Source organism: Alexandromys fortis, unplaced genomic scaffold (assembly GCF_014885135.2).
Source record: "Alexandromys fortis isolate MF-2015 unplaced genomic scaffold, M_Fortis_MF-2015_v1.1 scaffold_46, whole genome shotgun sequence".
NCBI classification, from domain to species: Eukaryota; Metazoa; Chordata; class Mammalia; order Rodentia; family Cricetidae; genus Alexandromys; species Alexandromys fortis.
The window spans coordinates 7,669,449-7,683,045 of NW_026067919.1; the positions used below are offsets into that span (position 1 = coordinate 7,669,449).

At 38.0% G+C, this 13,597-nt stretch overlaps 1 protein-coding gene across 5 annotated transcripts in view; it reads left to right on the forward strand.

Moving 5' to 3' along the window:
* Ccser2 (coiled-coil serine rich protein 2) overlaps positions 1-13,597 on the forward strand; it is a 111,525-nt gene that overhangs the window by 37,962 nt on the left and 59,966 nt on the right. For all 5 annotated transcript variants that reach the window (XM_050140710.1, XM_050140708.1, XM_050140709.1 and 2 more), the window contains exon 4: positions 7,469-7,559. In XM_050140710.1, the coding sequence (XP_049996667.1) occupies positions 7,469-7,559 (91 nt within the window). The remainder of the gene's footprint in view (positions 1-7,468; positions 7,560-13,597) is intronic.

The following is a 13,597-nucleotide window of genomic DNA, read 5'->3' on the forward strand; positions in this document are numbered from 1 at the left end:
ACCAGTGGGCGGGTGGGTGTACAGCCAACATTCCTTGCATGCACACTCACAGAAAAGGATGAATAATTAGATCTTGGTAAAGATCAATTCACAAGAACATAGGACAGTGTAAAGGTTAAACCAGAACTTTAAATACATAAAGCAAAACTAATAGTAGTAAACTCATTCTGGTACTGATCCCACTTCTGATTACAAACAAATAGAAGGAGACCAGATGAAATATTCACAAGAGGCCCAAACAGAGAGCAACAGTGAAGGAGCTGTACACAATTCTGAGCGCTTTGCTTCTCCTATAAATGCCACCTTTCTATGGTCTTGCTCTGGGACTTCACGTAACTCTGTAAGAAGGGGTGACAACAAAGAGAGGTTCAAGGAAGAGTGATGCTCTTCCAGTTCTTTGAAGAAGAAAAGCAAAGAGCCAAAGCACATATCAGTTTAAACAGCCAAAGGTACAGGTATTGCTCCCATCATCACTGGGCTCCCATAGACAAGGCTTGGATTGGTTTGCTCTAGCTTGACCTCCAGGTTACGGCTGGCCCTTCCCAGGAGGCTTATGAGATAGGTGGAGAAGACCCGCCTTGGGGTCATTTCTATCCTTGAGTGACCGTCTTGCCTGTGTAGAGCCAAGGAACAGTCTGCTTTAAAATAAGGGAGACAAATGCAAAATGGGGGTAGAAACGCCAGGCTTTCATTATGCTTTTATTTACCTTGTGGGTCTCAAAAGCAGTTTGAAAGCACTGTTATATTGAGAATGTGCTAATTTGGCAATGAGTGAATGGAGCGTCCACCACTCTTACTTACTTATTTGTTGCTTACTGATGGGGAGATGTTGTGAGAACATCTTGTTAGGTGGTTTTTTTTTTTTTTGGTGAATATCATAGAGTGTACTTAAATAAACTAAGATGGCTACAGTTCATCAGGCAGTATAATCTTAGGAGACCTCTGTTGTATTAATATATGTAGTCTGCTTTGGTAGCAATGGTTTGCGCAGCATATGCCTGTTGAACAAAAGTTCTGCCAATACAATAAGGTACAAAGAACAATTTAAATTTTTATTTTCAAATGACATCATCGTCTATAGAGCATATCTATCTCATGGAATCTTTGAATACTAATATTTGTAATTTTTCTAAGGACAAGGTGAATATATACATTTTTTATTTTCCTTTTCCTTGCAATTCCCACATGTAGCATGAATCATAAACCCAGAGACTGAAATTGGGGTTCAACCCGAAAACCCAAATAGCAAGGCAGCGAAGCCACTAGAAAAGTCTTACCTCTACTAAGGCTGGACGACCACAAGCTAAGCAGACTAAACCTCTTTCTCCTCTTATCATATATTCCCCTGGTGCTGGGATTAAGGGCAGATGACTTCCCAGTACTGGGATTAAAGGTGTAGATCACTGCCACCTGGATTTATTTCTGCAATGATCTTGTGTAGCCCAGGGTGGTCTTGAACTCCCAGAGATCCGTCTGCCTTTGTCTTCCAAATCCTGGGATTAAAGGTGTGTCTCACCATTGCTTGACTTCTAGTGCCTTTAGCTTTGTCTCTGGTCTTCAGGCAAGATTTATTTGTCAAAATGCAAATAATATACCACTGCACCCACACTTCTCAGGAGAGCAACACCAGGTCAGCTCTATAAAGTGAGACCATGTCTCTAAAACAAAAGAAAGCAAAACAAAAGTCTCTATAACTTGATAGCTAGTTAGGAACTAGAAGTAACAAAATCAGTATCTCAAAAGATACCTAAGTGTACATATAATGGAATGTTCGCAGGGTATCTGAAGAGCAGGGTTGAACAAAGAAATGAAAAGAGAGTTAAATAAGAAAGTGGAGTAATGTGGTGTTCGTGGGGCCTGAGATGTCATGTTGTGGTGACATTATTCTACACTTAAGTGATGTGGCATTTAGAGTAATACCAGCCAAAACCTTTGTGAATAGAGACAGAGTCAGTACATACATTAGGGAAAACAAACTACATAGTTTGAAAAGGGTTAACGAAGTTTCAAGAATTACACTACCTTAATTTATAGCCCTGGCAGTCAGGGCAGTGTCAGCCAAGAGAGCAATCACACAGTTCATTAGGACACGATTACATACAGCATCAGAAAATACAAGGACACATACAAAGTCAGTCTGCTCTGACAGATGTGCACAATGAGTTCAGAGGAGAAAGACTTCAAACACTCATATATCACACACTCTTAGCACACAGATGTGCACATAACCAAAAAGTGAAGATAATAAACAAAAGCAGGAGCAGGTAGATGCTAAGTCCAAGTGCAGGGAGAGAGACTGCAGCAGCTATGACCCCTCTCCACACACATGGCCTCTCTTTCTGTAGAAATGTAGTTCTTCTTATCCTGTGCAGATAATGGAGAGGAATGTACATCCTTATTTTTTTCATCTTTTTTTTTTTTTTGGCTTTTTTCCTGTGGACTGTTACAGTAAAAAGGGTAATTCTGAGACAGAGTCATTATTCAACATCTTCCAGCTTTCATTAATTTGTTGATGACTCCTGTGCAGTAAATCGTCTTGCCTAACAGGCCTCTATATTCATTTGTCTTCTCAAAGGTGGAATAGGCACATCAAAATTACTGAGTTCTAAAACTGTATATTAATTCTTTATTTTCCTACTCTATCTGACCTTTTTTTTGGGTGGGGGGAGGGTCAGTCTTTTATTTTCTAGTTTCATCAAAATGATTCTTCACCTTTGTCGTCGTTGTCGTCGTCTTCTTCTTCTCCTTCTCCTCCTCCTCCTCCTCCTCCTCCTCCTTCTCCTTCTTCTCCTCCTTCCTCCTCCTCCTCGTCCTCCTCCTCCTCCTTCCTCCTCCTCCTCCTTCTCCTCTCCCCCCTTTATTCTGACACAGGATTTCTCTGTGTACCACTGGCTGCCCTGGGATTTGTTTTGTAGACCAGGAGATCTACCTGCCTCTTCCTCCCAGGTGATGTGATTAAAGGCATGTGTCACCACAACCCTGCTGGTTCTTCACTTCGTGTTAGTTTGTAGGCATCAGTTTTTAACTCCAAAGTCACCATGACTTAGCTTCTCATGTGACTTTGATATTATGTTTGCGCTCCCCAGTGTGTACCAGGACTGCTTTGTTCTCACCAGCACTGGCAGGCCAGCATATGTCCTATGGATTCTACAGTGGTCACAGCACTGTTTTCTCAGCCCTCATTGATGTCTATTTTCTGTATTGTAGTCACAATAACATTTCTTTGATTCAAATCATGACTTCTCAGTTCATGACAATCATTTATTCTTGTTTCCCTGTGTTCTTCATATGTATTAGCATTTTATTTGTGAAACTATCGGTGATATGCTTTGTAGTCATATGTAAGGCCACGGTTTACATGTCACTGAGAGGAAAACTTTTATTTAATATGGAGTTTTACTCTTAAATAAATCTAGTAAGAACAATATATTTATGCTACAGAAATACCAAAGAGAATAAGGCATAAGCACATACGATTTCATAGAATGGTATATTTATTCTCTCCTAGGTATGTGTTCTTTTAGATATGTAGACATCTGTGCATATTTCATCCCCTCCAATATTTCCTCCTAGACTTCTCTCATTTCACAGAGCATCTTTGTATAAGACAAAACAGATTCAAGAAATAGCTTATGTAATTCATTGCTAAGCATTAAATGTTGATACTTCTTTCTCTCCCTGCTAATATAACTTTTACTTTATATAGTTTCTTGTAGGCTTTAGTAAATCTTCGAGGTTATATTATAATTATTCTGTCAGTTTTTCATTATAGCATGCTCATACTCTGTCTTTAAGGGTATTTAAAAAACTTTTTAATTATAAAACAAAATTATATAAAAACACCCAGATAAAGCAATTATAGTTTAGTTGTAAACTTTTTCACATTTATTTAGAGTGTGTGTGTGTGTGTGTGTGTGTGTGTGTGTGTGTGTGCTTGTTCATATATACCACAGTACATGTACGTAGGCCCGAGGACTGCTAGCGGGAGTTGCTTCTCTGCTTCCACACTATGGGCCCTGGGGATTGACTCAGGCAAATACCATTACTGCTGACCATTTTGATTTTTGTGACATGTACAGCATTGTTAGTACTGAAAGCTAGATACCATTTAGCAATTGTTGGTAGTACTGCTTTTGTTGTTTGGGTATACCTCATTTGGCCCTGCTCTGAACTTAGAATACCATGCTTTATTGGCTTTAATTTGTTGCTCTGGCCTTAACTGTCATTTTTAGCTTGGGACACCCAGTGTCATTTAGTTTGACACATACTCAGACTTAACACAGTCAGAGGTTTTTATCGAGAATTATATATGATTTAAAATTTTTAATTAAAGTTAATTATATTTAATTAAAGTTAATTATATTAGCCCTTCCCTGTTCTCCTTACCAGGAGTCATGTTCCCCTAATTCATGGCCTCTTCTTCTGTAACCATTGTTGTTATATATGCATCCACATGAATTAACACAGAAATGTATCCTGCTGAATCTATTTAGTGTTGCCTGCATATATATTTTTCTAGACTGACCACTCATGTAACTGGAATTTTCTCTCCTACCCGCCAGTTCCCAGTTAAACACTCAGAGGCATATATTAATTATAAAGTTTTACAGATGGCTCAGGCTTTTTACTGACTTGTTCTTACTTTTAAATCAATACATTTTTATTATTTTATATTTGCCACATGGTTTGTGACTTGTTACCTCACATCTTGCTTCTCTGGCAACTGCTAGCATCTGCCCCAACTCTGTCCTTCTTTTTTGCTCTATTGAGTTTGGCTTTCCTACCTAGCTATATTCTGCTCTACCATAGGCCAAAGCAACTTTATTTATCAACCAATAAAGCAACATATATTCACAGCATACAGAATATCATCCCCCATCATCTCCCCTTTTCTGTCTAATTAAGAAGGAAGGTTTTAACATTAACATTGTACAATTACATATAACTAAAAGGTTATACAGCAAGAATTATAGTTACAATATTTAGTCTATTTGTATTTGGCAAAATTAAATAAAATACTTTATTCTATTTTTGTTAGTCTAAAGTTTTATATCTAATTTATCTTTTATCATAACTAAGGAAAACTATGATTATAACTATCTAGTCTTCAGTTCCATCAAAGAGCCCAGAAGGATATAATATTATCTAAGTAAACAGGAAATGCATTGTAAGCAATTTTCAAAACTCTAGAAATGACAGAGATATCTGGCTCCCTGAACAGTCACCCCGAGTTCTCCTGTAACGTTGGGGCATCCATCTTCAGCATACAGGCTGATGGACTTTTCCACAAAGCAGGAAATTTGAAAGACTCTTTTGCCTATATTGGCAGTATATCAGTCATTTCCCTCTGTGTCCTGCAGAATGTCTGGCAGTTTCTTCTGTGAAGTAGGAACCCTGAAGGACCATCCCGCCTTGTTTTGACAAAGTTTAGTGATCATTTTTCTGTGGGTCCTGCATGTCCTGTTTATACAGCATACTATAAGCAGTTCAGGCATGAGCAGTTTCCCAAATGACTAGTTTTTTCATATTGAAGGCAAACTCTGTAATGAGTTTCTTCAATGCCCATCTTCCTCTTTGAAGTAATTGATGCTGCCAGGAGCAAATGCATCTTATATCGAGAAAAGTCTAAGTTCTTAGAACATTTTAATTGCCATATTCTGTAGGTCTTTGAGATGTTTGAGATTACCTGTCTATTTGAAATATATCTCTGTATTACCTTGAAAATCTAATTAACAGGTTTATAGGTAGGGGTGACTATTAGCCTGTACTTTTTTATGATCTCAAATAGATTTTAAGGACTAAAACTTCATATTGCATACTTATCAAACTGTATAGGTAATATCTTAAGCAAAAATCGAAACAGATGTGCAATATAAAGACAGTAACCTTGAATTTGTATCAATATACAAAAATCCTTTAGACAAGAATAGAAGCATATTTACAGTGTAGCAAAATTAACTTTAAATTTGTATCATTATACCAAAATAAATCCCAATGCAAAATATCTGAGATTAATAGTGTATTTTTATTCTCTATTATATTTCCCTAAATATAACAAACATCCAAAACCTACCAAATAGCCAAAGAATCCATACTATGCACCCCAGCTCTTGGGAATGTGTACATTGTTTACTCCAGACTGCTTTCTGCTTTCTGTGGATGAAATATCTTTAGGGTCTCTGATAAAGTTTTGAAATAATGACCAAGTCCTGGGAGGACCAGTGATAACCTTTGTTGATAGATATCACCTGTCAAGTTTCAGGAGCTTAACCTGGAGCGAATCCATAGCCTCTTGTTTCCTGTGGAAACAAAAGCAAAACTGCTTCTCCAAAGCAGCACATCTTTTAAGATCCATTTTACAAATATATTTTTTGACTTCTGTTTTAAAGCTAAGGCATTTTTGAAATATTTAGGTTGGTATATTTTGTTAATCTCTCTTTCATTCCTGTCTCTCAGCAGCTGTCTCTTGTCCATCAGCCATCAGAAACCCTGTCTTGAAAACACAAACAGAGCAAAACAGAAAAGAATAAGTATTTAGAATGCAATTAAGAATTATACTGGTTTAGGAAGCTGGCAGCAGTCTTTCTCCTGTAATCTGTAATCTCACTATGTATGAATAGTTGGTCACAATACCAGGATTTCCTTCCCCATTACATGGCTTGTGGTTACCACAGGGTATGGGGGGTACAGCTGTACCTTAACTTGCCATGCTGGGCTTTGCTGTGGTTCATAGTCGTCACAGCTTGTTTCCTGTAGCAGATCCCTTGGCACCTTGTACTGGAGTACCTCGTCCTCAGGAAAGAGGCTTTCGGGTAACTTCCTGCTCAAGTCCTTTGAGTTCTATGTTCAAGACGCATGCTGTCTTCAACTTAACTTACCATTAAGTTAAGTTTGAAGTTGGGGTTTACTTCCAACTTTTGGAGGTAACCAAGGGCAACAACAATATACTGTGGTGTTTTGAGAGTCTCTTGGACTCTTGGCCAACAACTCAGGTTTCTCATGTTTGCACTAGGGCTTTTGTTCTTGTGGTTCTTGTGGGGCGTATTAATCACTTCACGTGGTATAACTTCATTCAAACTGTATAATGTATTATATATAATTTTAGGTAATTATAAAATAGTGACTTTCTATGTCCTTTTTCAAACATGCTTACTGTTATTTTCCCACCTTTTTGCTTCTGTATTACCTTCCCTTTCTATCCCTGAGTTAAAGATCCTTTCTTGTTTTTCTATTTCCCCCTTTATATCACCTGCATCTTGCTGTTCCCCTTTCTGAGCAGGGGAATCCAAAATTCAAAGTATAAGTACAGATGAAGTTTTAAAAACACTTTTAAAAATTAGAACTATTTTATTCTTATAGTATAATTGTTGAATAAATCCAAGTTATTATATGATGATACTTTCAAAACGAATAGTTATATTTGTATCCCTTGGGTGAGGTCATAGTGTTTTACTGCTGTTATTCACAGGATATTCTGAATAATCTTGAGTCATGTGACCTTGAGGATGATGACCTTATGCTGGATGTCGATTTGCCGGAGGACACGCCTCTTGACAATGGTAAGTTAAGATCCATAAGTCTCCAGATGCGTGCATGTGAATCTCTGCATTGTAACTACTTTGATAATTGTTAGGTCAAGGTTTCTTAATCTTAGCTGAGTCCTGAGGCTTAGAATCAGTCTCTGTTGGTGTAAGATTTTTTTTTTTTTACTTTTAAGTTAAATGTTTAAAATTTGATTATGTGGACCTTAAATATAGTTCAGTTTGATTCAGAAACATTGTATACCTTTATCTAAACGTAGTGTGTGTGTGTATTCGAATACCTTAGTTTTCCCACACTTTGTCTCATTTTTAATTTCAAAAGAAATATATTTAGAGAAACATATTTGTTTTGTAAAACAGTATAATGTATTAATTTGATAACTAATTTAAGGTCAATTCTGGGAAAGTAATCACTTTCTGAATGAACTATACTACTTTTTGACTCCTAATTTTAGTCTTTCTTTCTCTCTCTGTGTGTCCCCGTAACCAGCAAGGTGGGTGGTGTTTTAGACAGTCTTTGTGCACAAGGACTCTTGTCTCTGGTGGTATGGCATCTACAGGGTTTCTGTATTAGGAACTAGTAAGAGACAAAGACACCCTTGGGAGTGAGGCTGACTAGGAGTCCTGCTGTTCTGGAAAGAATGGCTTCAGATATCGGAGGATTCCCCCTCAGTATACATTTGTGTGGTGTCCCAGGCCTCCCCAGAGCCAGGGAGAATGTAAAAAGAACTGTTGAATTCCTTTTTAGCCATGATGCTAGAACAGAGGGAGGATTTTCCAGAAGCCGATTGTGTTTGTTCCAAGTGTGCTTGCTTCTCACTACTGCATCAGTCAATTGGTCTTTGGTTGGACTATTTTTTTTTCTTCTTTTAATTCCCTGAAAAGGTGAATGAGCATGTGTTTATTTCCCTGATTCATGGATCTTGAATTACCTTGGATGACATAGCCTTTGAGACTCTATAAATTACTGAGGGTTTCAGTATTTTAAGATCTGCACTACTTTGGGCTGGTTATTCTTTTGATTAATCCTAGAAGAAACTCACATCTATGGCTTAGAATCAGAACACTCATTTCAATCATGTTCTACCTATGACAGAAGTGTTCTACCCTAACATACCTCGCTGAAACCACTCACAGTGGAAAGGTCTGGAGGCCACGAGGGACTTGTAAGTTGTTGAAATGAAGCGCTGAGGGTATTGTATTGTCCATTGTTACTGTAGGAGTAGAGACTGTTAGACTTTGTTGTGGTGCTTCTGGCACTTGGGATACTTCTGCAGCCAAAATGGAATTCCAGTCCTGAGAAAGAAAAATTATAGCCAACACCCAGATGAACAGAAAGCTGAAATGCCAGCCTTAGGGCAGTGCAGGGAGCCACCGCTCTCTAGAGCTATAGAACAGGATTCCCCACTACAGTATAGCAGTTTAGTAGGTGGCAGAAATCATAGTTGCTGTTGTGAAGTCTGAGTTAGTGACCTGGGAGACCAAGTTCAACACTCTTCAGTGAAAATGACTGAGCACGCAATAACAAGACCTAATGGTGCAGGAGATGTGACATGCTTGATTGCTTTTTTTTGGCTTGTAATGAAGGTTGAGGGATTTCCCTCCTTGGGATAAGTCATAGCATAGGTAGTGCATGTCACTTTGACAGGGTTATCACAACTTCATTTTGGAAATTTTATTCCATTTCTGGGTGGATACATGAAGCACAGATCAAATCAGTCTCAGAACTCATTTCCTGAGCACAGCCTAGTTAACCCTCATTCTAGACAGATGTGGAACCTCGGAACCTCAGAGAAATTGTACATCTTTGAGGTCTTTGTTGCAGTTTCAGAAGTAGTTGAGAATCCATTAACATTGCACATATAGTACAGGTGTTTTTCTAGAAGAAAATAAACCAATATTGGCTTTTTTGGACTAAAAGAACACACACACAAAAAAAAAGCAGAGAGTGAGCCTAAGTTAGTTTTCCTTGTATGCACCAAAATAAAGTAGTTTCCTATTACTTATGTTTCCTATTACAGGAAGGCAAGAATGACTTTTTAGGTCTCTTGGCCTGGGATAAGAATGTGGAGGTGCTGGTAGGTTATAGGGATCTTTGAAGATGCTGGTGACTGTTGGTTTTAGTGCTTTTTTTTTTTTTCCTGTTTGAGGATGTTATATTAGTTTGGAAAAAGATTGTATTGGTTTGTTGAACCCTCAGGTGTTTCGGCTTCACTTATTCTGCCAGCATTATTGGCGTTTGTGCCCAAGAAGATGGGCAAACCAGTGAGACCTTCTATTTGGATTTGATCTGGGTACGGGTTACTATGACCTCATTAAGAAGAGTTTATCGGGTAGCATGTGCATGCATGTATGTGGGGGTGTACTTTCTTGTCTGTGTGTATCAGTGCAGAGTCCGGAGGTCAATAATGGGTGTGTTCCTCCTTATTGCTTGAGACAGTCTCTTCTGTGAATCTGATGTTTCCCATTTTGCCTTAGACTGGCTGGTCATTGAAACAGTATCTTCTAGTCTCCACCCACCTTGTGCTGGGGTTATAGGCACCCATTGCCAAGCCCATTGTTTTTGCACGGGCATGTGAGGGTTCTGAACTCTGGTCCTCTCTCTTATGGAGTGATAATTTTCCTCACTGAGCTACCTTTCTAGTTTTTTTCTTGATGGTGTTAAAGAAGTTGTCATGAGGAAAGTGCTTATCTGATAATTGCATCTGTGTGCAGGTCTTTTTCTCTGTACTATCCAGGGGAGAAAACAATGTGTGCTAGTCTAATTCTTGTTGAACAGTTAGTCTAGAATTTAGGGATATCCACATCTGAGTGTTTTGGTGACCCTTGGGTGGATATATAGCAGCAATGAAGTTTAGGATAATGTTATAGTTTATGCATATTAATAAAACATTCGATCACTTACTGATAGATAAGTAAGCAAAACATAGCATATTTACAGCTGTAAGTGCTGTAATATAACATTTGTAAAGGAGACTAAGAAGGGGCAAGGGTAATATTAGGTGACATGGAAGGACAGAGTGCCGGTCAAAGGATACATGGATCATGAAAGATGATATAAAGCCAAGTGTTTTTTTTTTCTAATTTTAACTCTGTCATAGGTTTTTCCTATTTTTTTATTTTTTAATTCTATCTATCTATCTATCTATCTATCTATCTATCTATCTATCTATCTCTATCTATCTATCTTGGGTTTTTCAAAACAGGGTTTCTCTGTAGCTTAGAAGCCTGTCCATTCGCTTCTGCCTCCTGAGCGCTGGGAGGAAAAGCTTGCAGATTTCGTGGGTTTTTCCTATCTTATGATGGATAAGCATAAAAAAAAATGTAATCGATAAGGGAAGTGAAAAGCCCCTAAATGAAGTTCCATGGCTTTCATACGATGTGTGGAGTGCGGCACTGGGATAGTGTTTGCTCGAGTGGCTACCTTAATATAGCTTGCAATGTTTTTTATTTGGGAGTTTATTACAATAAGGTTTTTTTTTATATAAAAATCAAACATTTGAAAAATACCTTTTGGTTTTTGGAGAAGCTTATGTAGAGGCTAAAGTAAGGCAGCTAAGTAAGGCCACATTTTCGATACAGTTTGTATTGAGATACATGAGGATTATGTTATTCTTGATTGCTTCTAGTGAGGAAGATGGGGAAACATTTTTTATAATCTTGTGAATGCTTTCTAATTGTGTTCATCTGACCCTGATGCCTGCAGTGAATTTAGCTGTCACCTCTCTCCCTCTTCCTTGCAGACCTGAATCAGAACTTAGTCTGTGTTCATAGGAAAGAGTTAATCAGAAATTCCTTTTCTATACTGTCTGCCTTTTGCACTCCATTGTAGGTTTTTATTTGTTTGATATTTATTTATTTGTCTATTTAATTTACTGTTTGAGATAGGGTCTAACTATGTAGCCTTGGTTGGCCTGTAACTTGCTATGCAGACTAGGATGACTTGGAACTCACTAAGATTTGCCTGTGTCTGCTTCCCAAATACTGGGATTAAAGGCATACACCACAATCACAATGCCTGCCTCCCATCATAGGCTCATAAACCACTGCCACATTCTTTACATATAGTGTCTTTTAATTATGAGCTAGCTGATACAGATCTGTGAGCACTAGATTATGATTCCTAAGTGCTATTCTAGATTTACATGGGGACTTTTCCCAATGCCATTTAGATCTTTTAAATTATTTAGCCATGTTCTCTCAACTGAGAATAGAGCGTATACAGTTTTCCCTGTTCTGAAAGTGTTTAACTTTACCAGATATTGCCTTTATTTAAAAGGAATGGCAACAGGTTAAAGGAGAGGTGCTTCAGAGGAAAATCAAAGAGGCGTGGAATTGGGGGCAAGGAAATTGTGGAACACTGAGACTTGAGTAGGGAGTTGGATGACTTGTACTTAGTAACAGATTATTTTAATTTTGCAAACTGTTTTTTTTTTTAACCTTGACCTGAATTAGTAGACCAAGGAATTTCGTAAGGAAACAGTTTTGCAATCTGAATTTTTTTTGGAAGGCTATTAGATATTTGCTATTGGTCCTTTCTGTTGTAGGGTGGTTCTCAGTATTTCTGGTATGCCAGAAACGCAGCTGTGTTGCCTCTTCCTCTTGTTTAGTAATTCTAATAGCCAGCCATCGCCCACAAACACACACCTGGCATTTGGCACGTCAGAGTGTAATCCTCAAGTTAGTGGATTGCCCTAGTGAGTACCTTCTCTGTATACTGTTAGTCATTGTAGCCATTCTCTTTAGACTTTAGACATTGAAAGATGCTTTTCTATTTCCTGAATTGCTGACTAAATTATCTTATGTTTAAACATATAAGGCTATATTTTCGATACACTTTGTTTTGAGATACATGAGGATCATCTTATTCTTGATTGCTTCCAGTTACTTGGATTTTTTTCTAGAAATTTATCTTTCTGTGCTAGTACCATGTTAAGTAATTCAGTTTATGCTTTTTTTCACTTATATTTTTAACACTTAATTACATTGAAAACTTCCTTAATAACGTAAAGCCTCCTCGGGCCTTGTCAGTCATAATGTCATCCTATCTCTCACGCAGTTATTTATATAAAAATTACTGTCTGGGTCAACATTATCTCTCAGGACTTGAAAGCTGTCATGTAAAAGAAAAAATGAAGGATACATTGGGTATCATGTTTTATTCCTTTATCAAACAAGGTAAAATGACACCATCATAACAGGTATCCTCATATCCCATACCTCTATTAGCTAATTAGATTCTTTCCCTCTCCAATGGGTTAGAACCCTGATGCTGTCTGTCTTTTACGGTACTAGAACTAAAAAACACTGCTTTTTGCATTTGAACTAGTGACCTTCATGTCATAGTTAAGGTCGGGTCTGGCCGAAGGGTGTTTTTGGATCAGCTTCCTGACTTTTACAGTTTTGAGTTGAGATAGCTTTAGGGTTGCCTGTAGTTTTTCTCGGAGGTTTCTGCACGCACCATCAACCTTGCAGCTTGCACATTCAGGAGGACTGACTTCCCAGTAAAGCCTTACCTGATGCTCTTCTTAGGCCCTGGAACCAGATTTTTATTGATCTCCCTCTTGAGATTTTGTTGTTTCCCATTTTCTTTTCGTCTGTCATGGAACACTTTAATCTTCCCTAGGTAACCACCACTAATATTTTAATATTACCGTCTTAGCTGGAGTGCAAAGTTTGTAAAGATTTGCTTGATGGATGGATGCCTGAGGAAGCAGCACTCCCAGAAGAGTCAAGGTCATCTGTAGAAATTAGGTCTAAATTTGAACTTTAATCTTTTGCAGTAGTGGCAGATGTTTGTCTCTTCTGCTGACCTGCCGTTCGGGATGAATTAAGGCTTCAATAAAGAGCCCTGATTTGGAGTCTGTTCACCAAAGCCATGTGGCAGCTTGTGCTCTGTAATTGCTCTAACATTTACCTCTCTTATCTGGTTTGCTTGCCTCTTCCTACTCTCTGCACTGTGCTGATTTTTATTATGAGACTATATCAGGTCATTCTTTGGTACTGGAAATTTCTCTTCTTAAATTAGGGAAACACATTTCAGAGTAGATGCCCTT